Genomic DNA, 13,492 nt, shown 5'->3' on the forward strand with positions numbered 1-13,492 from the left:
TTGGCCTGCTTGTAAAGTTAGCCCGTGATAAGCTAGTAAGGGTGTCTTTTATGATTTAGCGATGGGCGCAGTCCTTATTTGCTGTGGGCGAGTCTAACCATCCAACGGTCCGACTATTTGATTGTCTGTCGGAATAGACTATCTGACTACCCACCTATCCCATTCTCGGTGTGCCTGTATGCGAAGCATTGTGTCTCTTGTAGTGAATAGCTTTGTAACTCTTCGGCATCCATCTTTATAAGGATGACATGATATCAATATATCTATCTATTTTTCTTCGCATAAGTGTCTCGTCGGCAGTATGATGTTATGTGTATGTCTTTTAATTTCAAGTGTAATGTTTTCTGTTGATGGCTCTTGCCGTTAACACTTTGGCGACCACGGTTTCCAAGAAAACTCCTGAATGGTGGTGGACCACTAGATGGGTTCATGTCCGAGTGGGATGAGCGTCATCAGTGCATGCAGCAAACCGGGAGGTTGCACTGTTCGGCTATGTGTCAAGTTCTGGAGGCTCCTCGGAGGATGGTGATGGAGTGGATGGACCGCAACAGGAGGTAGGCGCCATTACGTCTGATGAAGCCGTGGTGGAACTGACCACCAAAGAAGAGGTTCAGGTGGGTGCATCTAAGGAAGAAGGAGAAGAAGTGGGTTTTCTGCATTCTCCAGAGTCTCCACCCCAAACATGCAAGAGACGATCTGGTGAGCTGTCTGGGATTCCCTCCGGTACCCCCGTCGCTACCACAACCGCTCTAGTTCCATCGGTATATTCCTTTGGGCCGGCAACGCCTTCAATTTGGGCCGGTGCATCTGCCAGTTTCCACCATGATGGTCAAGTACCTGAAGTTCTCCGGGCGTTCATCGGATGATGCAGATTCCCATGTTTTGCTATTTCATAGTGCATGGCAAGTTAATATTCCGAGCCCCGTGAATCAGCAGTTGAAGAAGGCGGCCTTTGTTTTGACCCTCTGCAAGAAGGCAGCTGTTTGGATTGTGCATTACGGCACGGGTCACTTTCAGACTTATGATGTGCTACGCGATGCCTTCTTGGCCCGTTATAGAGGAGAAGACCTCCATTCCAACATGTTGGGTCGGATGAATCAGAAGGATCTAACAGTGGAGGATTATGCCGCTAAGTTTCGGAAGCTGCTACAATGGCTGGTTTAGGCCAATCGGCAAACATTGGAGATCCTCAACTCTTATTTTATTAAGGGCCTTAGCAAACCTATTAAGCGGGTGGTGGTTGCCGGTGATCTGGCTGCTGCTGCTGCGACCCTAGAAGATCTAGTGGAAGCTGCGATTCGTGCGGAGCGCATTTTGGTTAAGTCCAAAAAGCAGAAGAGAGAAGGCAAATCCAAGTCTTACCATACAGATTTCTCGAATGATGAGGAGGATCAGGATTTGGATGAATCGGAAACCAACGATGAGGTGGAGAAGTGCCACGAGCGGAAGAAGGCGAGAAAGAAGGTCGAGAAGTTGGCGCAAGAAGGGTTGGTGATTGGAGCTTGGGTTTTCGAAGCTAGCAGAGGGACTTATCAGAGGATTCGATTCGGCACATGGTGTTAACAGTGTCAGAATGCCAACCATATGGCGAAGGAATGTGGTTTGAATGATTTGTGCTGTGCGATTTGTCAGATGGCGACACACTCCACTAATGCTTGTAGGTACAATGGGCGGAGGGCCTTGCAACCCACAGTTGTTTGGGACGCTGGTAGTAACAGTGTTGATGGTACAACCGAGAGGGTACGTCGTCCTTTCTGGCCAAGAGTGAGTTTTGCAGCTGGCTCTGGGCAGGACGGACAAACGGTGGTAAGGAAGTTTGTTTGCTTCTATTGTGAATCTCTAGGCCATCACAAGTCAGAGTGTGAGCTGTGGAAGCAACATAAGGCAGAGAAGGAGAATATCGGGGGAATAGGCAAGCCTTCCTCCTCCACCAAACAAAACACGGTGAATGCGGTGGAGATTGTGGCTCTGGATGAGCCTGAAGTAATGGGCGAGGACCAGTCAATCCAGAAGACTTCGGTGATGGCTATCACCCATTCAAGAGGGATATCGCCTATGCAGTACTTCTAGAAGGAAAGGGAAGCAACCAGTGATGGATTGGCGAGATCAAGATAAGATTCAGACTCAGGTCACAGAATGGGTCAAGAAGAATCAGCCTTTCGAGCCTTCTAGGCGGACAAGTGGACATTCTGGTATGGGTGTACCACCGATAGTGGTAGATCCTAAGGAGACAAAGACTCCTCGAGAACCAATCCGAAAGGGGATAAAGATAACGGTCCGCCATTTTATTTATGGCAGGATTTGAAAGGACAACCAATTCACATCTCAGTAGAAAAGCTGCTCACTCTGGTACCAAATTTCTGATAGTAATTGATCCGACAACTTAGGGGCATGGAGGAGGCCAGAAGCAGAGTGCCGGATAATCTGGTAGTACAGGTAGGCTCCATGGAGGTAGATGTTTCAGCTCCTAGAGTTGAAGCTCTGGTGTTTGATGAGGCTGTTCCAATCAATGTGAAGTTGGCGGGACAACACATTTCTGGTGTTTTATTGGACGGAGGGTCCGGGGTCAACATTTTGTCTCATATGATGTGTGAGAAGTTGGGTCTGAAGATATGGGAACTTGCACCATTTGCCGTTTTAAAATTGTTGATCAACGAAGGGTGCAACCCTTGTGGCTGGTACGCGGACTTACCATGGACGTTTCCGGATTCTCATTCTAGGTGGCAATAGTAGTGTTGTGGATGGAGGACATTAAAGGGGCCTACCCCATGCTGTTGGGCCCGCCCCTGGCTATGGGAGCTGGCTCGGCTCACCAAGTCAAATGTGCACACTTGTTTGGGCCAGCTGTTCACAATTCTATTCACATGAGACTTGGCATTGGATCCTGGAGTTGTAGTGGAACTGGCAATTGAATCTTCGAGCCAAGTCTGGGTCCTGGTGGAAAGGAAGAATCAAGAGATGTGCCATCAAACGAGCAGGGTGGTGTGGCGCGGACGAAGGAGTCCGAGCAGCCCCAATCATCTCGACCAACATCACAGGTATAGTAGACTGAGTCAGCTAGACAAATCAAGCAGACTACACAACCAGGAGAAACCAGCAAAGGTTCAAGAATGTCTTTGTTCAAGAAGAAGCTCAGTATGTTGCTGAAGGTTCTGGAAAAGAGGAGTAGGCCCATGTCGGAAACCATTCTAGAGAAGATTCCCTAGACTCTACCGGTAAATCCCTTCAGAGGATCGATGCCCATATTGCTCAGTACAGACTCATCCATGATCCCGGATAGGTTTGAGATGGAGACAGCCTGCCCACTGCGCTCAATATCTAGCAAGATGTTTTGAGGGGTGGGAGAGATAGTGGCTGGTAGAGAGCAGATAGAAGAATTGCAGGAGGAAGTATGAACTCTTAAAAGTCAGAATGTTACGTTGGATGCTCAGGTTGGAGAGTTGAAGTAGTAGATGGGGGAGCTATCGAAAGATTTATCCGACACAAAGAAGATAATGGAATCTGCAAGCTAGAGAGCATCTTCGGATATTGGAAGCAATTAAAGCGCAAACCATGGAGGCCCAAGCCCAGGCAAAGTTCTTGGAGGCCCAGGTGAAAGGCTATGCTAATCCTTCGAAAAGTGCCGGAATGTTGGGTGTGGACACTTTGGCAGATCTGTCTTACACATTACAGCAGAACTACCTTCTTTGTGGTAGGAGCACATGGAAAGACTACGACTTTTGTTGGAGTCCGGATGTAAGCCCACTAAAACCTTGCCAAGATAGGATGAAGACCCCGATTTCGGAGCACCTAAAGATGGTCAAGCAGGGTTGAGCCGGCAGGAGATTGAATTCACAGCCAATGGGCAAAGTGCCATGCCAGGGCAACTAGAAGTTGGATCATCTTCCTCCAATTTTCACTAGGAAACATTATTGAGAAAAATTGAACAGTTGGAGGCAGATTTATTGAAGGCTAAGGCTTTCAGGAAGCAAATAGACATTGAACTCGAGGGGCGTGTTTTAACCAAACTTTTGACAGGATTTAAAATGATGTCAGAAATGGCAAGCACTTCTTCGTTGGGCTAGAGTACTATAATGATGTTGAGGGAGCATTCATTAGCCTTGCATTAGAGGTACGATGATGTGAGAGATCAATCGGTCACCTTGAAGATGGCGTATAAGGAGGAACACCAGGCCAATTTTGATGAAGTCATGTGAGATCCCTGCCCCCTCTGTGCATCGAACTCTGGAGTGCTGGCAGCGGAAGTAGCAACCTTGCGCACAGGGCAGAGTTTCCCACTCGGGGCCTTGCCCACCACGAATGTCCGGACAAGAGACTAATCTAGAGGCTCTTTCAAAACCGAACCCGGAAAAAACTTCCCTCGCCTAGAAAGCATAGGCGATTCCTCCAGGAAAAATCTTCTAACGTAGTCAATAGCCTTAACTATCCTTCGTATTCCGACCGACCCCGCGGGTCACATGGCCGAATCAAAGGAGGAACTTGCACTTGGTTCATAGAGAAAAGAGGAACTTGCACTTGGTTCATAGAGAAAAGCTTTTTTCCCCATCAAAAGAGGCATAGCCGTTGATTCTTTTTCCATAGAAAAAGGATTATCCTGGGACTTACTTCAACTATTGTAACTTGAACAAAATTGAATTTTATTATAGGAATCCATCAGTCTAGCCTAACCCCATCCAATCCCATGGGTTAGACCACTGTATTGATAGGATTCATTATAAATATTTGGTTATGTTTTGTCCCAGGTACTAGGGAAAAGAGTTCCCATGCCCCCTAACTGGCTCTCATGCAAAACTTAAATAGTCACACCACTTACACACCCAATACGAAATTACCTTTTCTTAGACTTAACTATTTCCAAAATAGCATTGCAATAAAACCACAGAGTTTCCATCATAGTCCTCAATATTCCAGTTCCAGGATCTAATTTCCAGTCATTCCTTCCTCGATGTACCTATGGCATCATTGGCAACGAGAACGCTCACCACCTGCTCACTCAGGGGCCTTTTCGATAGTTCCTAGCCCATAGTACCCAGGGATATAATCAAGTATTCCATTCATTCCTTCCACAGTGTACCCATTGCATCATTGGCAACTAGTACACTCACCACCTGTTCACTCAAGGGCCTTTTTAATAGTTCCTAGCCCATAGTACCTAGGAATATAATCACACAAAATCCATATGGACTCTCAGTTGAAGATCAGCAAGATCAACCAACAAGATCTATGTAAAAGAGCCATGAACTCATCCATTCAAGACCAGCAAGACCAATTAACCAGATCCATGCCTGTGTTTAGAAAACAAACTCCAACTCATTTTTCTTCCTCGACGCATGCGTGGGTATCCTGGGCGACCCAGAGCACCGTATGGTCAGCACCCTCTAGGTTCCTTCGCAAGTTACCTAGAACTTCACTCATAGGCTGCTTCCTTGTCTCCTCATCCACCGTACCGGATGCTCACCATTTTAACCAAACCAAGGCTAGTCAAGACCTCGGCCGATCTTGCCACGTGAGACATCCTTCTTTGACTGTCCATCACCTGTTTTGTAACTATTTCACTTAGGTCACCATTCCCCATGACCTCATTCCACAAGATAGTCAAAATGCTTCCCAGCATTATTGACATAAAACAATCTTTAAAAAACAGGTTTCACATACAATTACAGTTCCAACAAAATTTTTATTTTTTCTCATCATTACACATTCTTTCACATCATTCCTCATCATTTCTCATCGTCCCATATCATTTCTCATTATCCCACATCAATTTATATCCAATCACATCACTCCCACATCAACTCACATCCAATCACATCAATTCACATCGAATCACATCAATCCCACATCAACTCACATCATCTCACATCAATTCACATCCAATCACATCATTCCCACATCAATTCACATCCAATCACATCATTCCCACATCAACTTACATCCAATCACATCATCTCACATCAATCCACATCTAATCACATCATCCCACATCAATCCACATCTAATCACATCATTTCCACATCAATCCACATCTATTCGCATCTTCCCACATCAATCCACATCTAATCACATCATTCCCACATAAATCCACATCTATTCACATCATTCCCACATAAATCCACATCTATTCACATCTTCCCACACTAATCCACATTTATTTACATCTTCCCACATCAATCCACACCTAATCACATCATTCCATAAAAAAACCACATCTATTCACATCTTCCCACATCAATCCATCTCTATTCAGCACATCAATCCACATCTAATCACATCATTCCCACATCAATCCGTATCTTCCCACATCAATCCACATCTAATCACATCAATCCACCTCTATTCACATCCATTCACATCCATTCACATCATTTCACATCCATTCATAACATTTTCCATCATTTCACATCATTTCACATCCATTCACATCATTCCCACATTCATTCACATCATTCCACATCATTTTCACATCATCCACACATTAATCCACATTCACTCATATCATCCCACATCATTTCCACATTCACTCACATCATCCCACACCATCCACACATCAATCCACATCATCCACATCAATGCACATTAACCACATCAATCCACATCATGCACACATCACTTCTCATCACTCCACATCATTTCACACATCCCACACATCACTTCTCATCACTCCACATCATGTCACACATCCCACACATCACTTCTCATCACTCCACATCTTTCCACACATCCCACACATCAACCAGATTAAAAGTACAATTTCTATACTTTTTATACTGACAGGACTTTCTAAGTCTCGGCCATTACTTGGCTCAGTTAAAGGTAACTTTTTCTCAACTCAATTCAATTGAATCTAAATTTCCGTTCACTTTAGGATCCTTGATCCTTTCAAGTATTCCAGATTCTTTTTCGAGGGAATCTAGGAATAAATCAATAACAATTATTTACGTTCATTCAACCACGCATGTTTTTGGTCTTTTTCAGGGAGTTTCTTTTCCTGTTCAGAATGTATCCAAGATTCTATTTTTTAAGAATCTAGACGTATATCCCATACTTCCAAAAGTTAATGTGTTTATAATTCCTCTTTCTGATTAAAATTTGTCCATGTTTTCTCAATGCATTCCTATGAATATTTTTCACATTCTTTTCTTAATTTTTTTAAAATAAAATATGCTCAATATTGTTCTTTTTGAATAAGAGACGACTTCATGGGATTTACAAAATCAATTACACCTATATTTTCTCTTTCAACATAAAACATTTTATGCACCCAAACTAATTCATTTTTATCTAAATGAATCAATTCCCATAATTCTCATAAATTGAATGAATCTAGAAAATTTATGCATAACCTTCTTTATTTTTTTGATAATTAAATTCATTCTTTAATGATATAATTTTTTTCATAACTTTCTCGCATTTTCTATGACATGATAATGATTAAAATTTCACTTTTAGCATAAAAATTATTATGCATAAATTCATTTTCTAATGCTATAAATTATGCGTTAGCTTTCGCACATTTTCTATAAATTGAGAATGCTTCAAACTCTAATTTTAGCATAAAAATTAATTATGCAAAAAATTATTTTTTTTAATAATAAAAATTCTGCCATAGTTTTTCCGCATTTACTATGAAATGAGAATGCTCAAGGTTCCTCTTTTAATATAAAAATTAGTTTATGCAAATCCTTCATTTTCTAATGATAAAATTTTGCCATAGCTTTCCCACATTTACTATGAAATGAGAATACTCAAAAGTTCACTTTTAGCATAAAATTTAATTTATGCAAAAACCTTCATTTTCTATTAATAAAATTTTACTATAGTTTTCTCGTATTTACTATGAAATGATAATGCTAAAAATTTCACTTTTAATATAGAAGTTAGTTTATGCATAAACCAAAGCTTAAACATAAACAATAATTCATCATAATAAAGAAAAGCAGGGTTTTAAGAGAAAAACCACAAAATAAAATGCTTCCCAAGCATGAGGGAGGTTGGGAAGAAGAATAAAATTAAAAAGAGAGCATAAACAACATTGTTTAGGCTTACCCGTGGTTTGCTTGATTCTTTACCTTGCAAAAATGGTGTATCCCTCATGGAAGAGGCTTGGCCAAAATTACACTAGCATAAAGTTACTCCAATATGAAAATAAAAAGGATTGGGGGTCTATTTATAGGTGAGGAGATCACCAACCAAGTCCAACCAGAATCTAGAGTCTTCCAACTCCAGTTTGATCCATTTTGAACAAGTTTTAGTCTAGTTTTTCTCACTTTTTGATCTAGATTGCAGGAGGTGAGAGGAGAGATGAAATATCTAGCCACTTTATGATATTTTTGAATTAAAAATTACCTCCTTGATGTGATTTCTAGGCGCCTCCTTCATGATCCCTTCTTCCCATTCGGAGGTGTCAAAAATTTCATTTTTAAACTAAAAAATCTCATTTTTTAAACTAATAAACCCAGTTTTAGTCAACTCTTCATCTTATGTGAGAATTTACTAATTTTTTTTAGGGATTTTATTATATTCTTTGCCTTTTTTCTCATCCCAACACTTGGATTAACCTTATTGGCCCTTCTTGACACTCTTTGGACCTTAATAACATTTTTTCTGAAATTTTATACCCCTAGGCTAAGATGTCCAATTCACATATTCAATTAATTTCTAATGCATATTGGAAAACTCTTTTTAAGATTCTGTTTCAGGGGATCTCTTTCTATTTACTGGGAGAAAATTTTTATCCAAAAATATTTCAAAACTGTATTATCTCTCTCTAGAATATTTTCTCTCTCTAGACTAAAACATGGCAAAACAATATTTTCTTGCATTCATAATTAGGGGATGATTATAGTGACTGAAGGGAAGTTTCTTACACCTTTATATCTAAAAAGTTTTAGGGAGAAATCTTATATCCTACCCCACTAAAAAACGTGAGATGTCCTCATCTTGTAATCTCTGTAAAATCATCTTCTTACTCCCATGGCGGGACTCTTTCTCTTTTTAGTCAAGCCCATTTTTTTCCAACTTAACAAGATGCTCAAGGAATCTCAGGTGAAAAGACCTTTTTATTTATAATTCTAATCCAAAAGGAGTTAAACTTTAGATCCAACTGATTCTGGGGTTCCTTAAAGTTTGGTCAACCTTCACAGAATCCTGGGATAAAGATCCCTTTTAATCTCCTCTTAACATCTGAACATTGTCCCACGGAAATTTCAGTTATACAGGTTCTCGATTCGTCATTCCATAATTGGGTCTACTGGGCCAAAGGTCAAAAAGCTGCGAACAATCTGTCAGCAAGATCCGCTAACACCATATTGGGGAATATGGGAATTTCCCACAAGTTTGGGACACGTGGTCAAAAGTTTGGATTAACCATAACTTGAACACCACTAATCCAAAATGAGCGGTTTATAGCTCTTTAGATTCCATTTTTCAAGCGCTTTCCAACGATAGGTCATATGATAGGGTTTTGAGAAACTTACAAACATGTTATCCATGTCCCCTTTTTTAAGTATTCAAAAATGGGAATTGGGAAATTCCCAAATTCACTAATATGGTGTTCGCTAATCTCATAGTGATCTGCTGAAGGACTTGATCTTCTTCCTAGCTACCAACATCATTACTGGAATTCTCTCCATTCATCATTATCATGACTTATTCAACTCATCAACCTGAATTTAAAAATCATTATCCTTCAACCAAAATCCAAATCAATTCATCCATTCTCAACCAGAATTCTAAAATCATATCAACCAGCATTCGAAATCATCATCTAGGATAGCATTTTTGCTTATAACTTCAAGGTCTTAGATTCACTCGTATATATTGTCAGTAAAAAGAGCTGCAATATACCCACGGTATATACGAGTGGTCACAGTCCACGGTGTTATAAGACAAATGTCATCATATCTAGGCCTCAAGCAAGTCGGGGATTCCACGCAATTTCGGTACTTCCATCTAAAAACCCAATTTCCAATTTACGAATTTCCATTATGAATATCAATTTATACGAGTTTTAACACACAATTACAATCCTTTACTGACTGGTAACTCAAATTTTTTTGACATTTCTTGTTTCTTGGTTTATCAACTTCAGCCAAATTCGCTCTGATACCAGTTGTGCGATCCCTGCTCCCTCTATGCATCGAACTCTAGAGTGCTGGCAGCGGAAGTAGCAACCTTGCACACAAGGTAGAGTTTCCCACTCAGGGCATGTCCGGACAAGAGACTAATCCGGCGGCTCTTCCAAAATTGAACTCGAGAAAAACTTCCCTTACCCAGAAAGCATAGGCGATTCTTTCAGGAAAAATCTTCTAATATAGTCAATAGCCTTAACTATCCTTTGCATTTAACTTTCTCACCTCAATGTTTTGTGCATGATTGTACATGTCGAACCACATTAGTACGTGTTTGTACATGATTCTACATTTGTTGCCAAGTCCTTCTCCACATATTTTTTGACATGGCTATCTTGGTAGCATGTTTTTCATCTGCAACTCTTGCAAGAAAGTGTAACACACAAGTCCATTTACTGAATGCTTTTTAAATTATAGTAAAGTAATTATTTGGAAATCCAAAGTGGGCCGAAGCTGGTTTCAATTTTGGGTGCTTTTTAAATTCTTCTATATTTAACGTGAGAAGTACTTCACATGCTTTCAATTTTGGGTGCTTCTTTAATTCTTCTATATTTAACGGGAGAAGTACTTTACATGCTTGTTGAATTGTACCAAATCATTATCATGGCTAAGAGTTGATCTTTGTGAAAATCATGTGATCAAGTTGAGAAGCACCACGTCGCCGGTACATGACGTACACAAAGTATAAGGCTCACTCTTTCGCTCGGTATATGCCTCAAAAATCTTGAAAATTTTAAGGAGGTGTTTTTCCTTCTTCCCCAATTTGAGAAGTTATTTTTAAGAAATTGAACAAGTTCTAGGTGAAGCGGAGCCTATGTTTTCCCGAACCCTACTCTGTAATGTAGGTGTATTAGGGTAGCTCCATTTAGCCATTACGTCGAGGAAGGAGTGAAGGTGGCAAACATAAACATTCATGGGCGCATGCTCTTACGGTATGCTGTCACATACTGGCAGCCACCACTAAAGCCCAAAAGGATGATCGGTCGTTGGCTATCGCATCATGAACCCGGCCACCCTCAGGTTGGTGATGATCATGATCTATACCTGGCAGGATAGTCTCCACGTCTTCACACTCTTGTCGGCGCTTCCACTGTGAACAAGGTAGTCCACGAGCTGACGATCCACGACGCTGGCTGCAACCGAGATGGCCTGGACGGGTCCATTGTGGCCTTTGAGGATGGCCACGCACGACAGCTGACAGCTCATTGGGATCACACCGTCTCGTTGTTGTTGGTAACTGATTCGCCAAGCCCGCACGGTCTTGTCCCCAGAGCCGCTGAACAGCAAGCCACGTGTCGTGCAGAGGCACAGAATGGGTAGCGGATGACACCCTTGCAACTTCGAGCACAGCACACTTATGTGTTGTTCTCCTGTGCGCTTTCTCCACACTGCGATTGCACAGTCTGAACCCGCAGAGAACAGTAGCTCTCCGTCCGCAGTCAACGCAAGAGCATTCAGAGACGGCTCGTGGGCTTTCAAAGTAGCCATTCGATCGTGCCTCTTGACATTCAACTGTTTCCGCCACACCTTTATTGTGCCATCAGCGCAGCCTGTGTACAGGAATCCCTCCTCGCTCACAACGAGGGCACTCACGGCGTCGTGGTGGGCGTCAATGGACTCCACGCACTTGAGGTCGGATAGCCTCCACACCTTTACCGTCGTGTCCCACGACCCAGAGTACAACAGTTGGTGACGCTTTCCGATCGCCAGAGCGCACACTGTGTCAGCATGTTGGATCCAGAGCTTCTTGTGGTTCCGGCGCACCTCCACATAGTTCTCCTCATAGAAGCTACTGATAAAGCGATCCATGAAAGTGGGTAGTGTAGCTACGAGCTTGTGGCTGGGGCCGGCACTCGTGGATGACCGTCTCCACACGCGGATCTTGTGGTCACCATGGGCGCTGAAAATCCTGTCTCCCGCTACCACCAGGGCTTTCACGGTCGAACGTCCTTGCCCACGACCGCACCCAAATCGCCCGCATGGGAACAGCTCCCGCTGTTCCCACGAGAGGATGTCGATGCAGCGCTCGGCAGCGAGGATGGACGACACGGGGCCCTGATGGCCAGTGAGAGTTGACACACCCGTACACGTGGCTGCATGGAGCAAGTCTCTCGACTGTTGATGAGAAGAAGATGAACTGCAGTGAGCATTTTGGAGGCTGCTTTGACTGGACTTCGCTGGCTCCTCCACCATGTCGCTGCTCGAGCTACAATATTGATCCAGTTTCGAGTCGTGACGCTCCGAATCATTGAGTACTGAAGTTAATAAATAGGGGCAGAACAGTATACGATCGGGTTGGCCCGAGGGGACCGACGGTATATATATATATATATATATAACAACGCCTAATCGTCCTGATGCGTAATCAGCCAAATAAGTTGGTCCTAATTCTGTGTAATTCGACAATTTTATGATCATCAAATTGGAGCCTTTTTCTCCTGAACGGATAGGATCTCTAGATATGTTGACTAGACCTTCCTTTGACCTTTACATGGAGTATACATGGCTAGACCTTCCTTTGACTTCATTGATTATCTTACTGTTAATTCTTCTTGTGAACTTATCTTTATCTACATGTGCAGGATGGTAGTGACTCACACGTGTCTGTGTGCATACTCCTTCATTACTCTTTGTGGGCTAAGATTATAGCACACATTTACACTTGCACCAGCACCCACTTTTGCACAAACACTCGCACTTCTATTTGCACACATTTACACGTGCACATTTGCACATGGTGCACACATATTTATAGATATGTGCAAACATTTAAACATTACTTCATGTACACCCCACCCACATTCATTCATGTGTTTGCACCATCTATGCACACCCACACACTTGCACATGTACCCATAGTTACCTGTGCACATCGGGCCCCCATTCACACATTTATGCATTTACACTCATGTACGTTGTTATAAAAATTGGGACAAAACTAATATCCTCTATAGCACGCCTCTCGTCTCTCGATCGTGCATTCATAAGATTTAAAACACCAATCACTTGATTCAACCAGACCCCAATTGTATTGAAGACACAACACATGCACAAAACACTACAATACTGAGTGATTTAAGAGGGACGATTTTGTTACATAGATGGATTATAGGACTAGATTTATACAATAGGAATGGATTTAGACATTATCCTCCTCATCACAGATTTCTATGTGGTAAATGACCTCGGGCAAGTTGGAATCAATTTGAGTGATTTGCACCATATCACGTACAGGCAATAAGATAAACCACTCATAATCATAGTGATATGACAACACCACACTAAGAATGGGAAACCAAGACATATGATTTGTTTGATTTCAAGACCTAGCACTAACAATAGAATCATGATACAATCACAGC

The 13,492-nt window shown here is 42.1% G+C and overlaps 1 protein-coding gene across 1 annotated transcript; it reads right to left on the minus strand.

Moving 5' to 3' along the window:
* Positions 1–11,168: 11,168 nt before the first annotated feature.
* Positions 11,169–12,323, minus strand: LOC147614507 (protein JINGUBANG-like). The gene has a single exon (XM_086780548.1). It carries the CDS (start codon positions 12,321–12,323, stop codon positions 11,169–11,171), a length of 1,155 nt encoding a protein of 384 aa, XP_086636674.1.
* Positions 12,324–13,492: the final 1,169 nt, after the last annotated feature.

The sequence above is a fragment of the Cibotium barometz genome, chromosome 42 (genome assembly GCF_041138505.1).
Source record: "Cibotium barometz isolate CiBa-2024 chromosome 42, ASM4113850v1, whole genome shotgun sequence".
In the NCBI taxonomy this organism is placed as follows: Eukaryota; Viridiplantae; Streptophyta; class Polypodiopsida; order Cyatheales; family Cibotiaceae; genus Cibotium; species Cibotium barometz.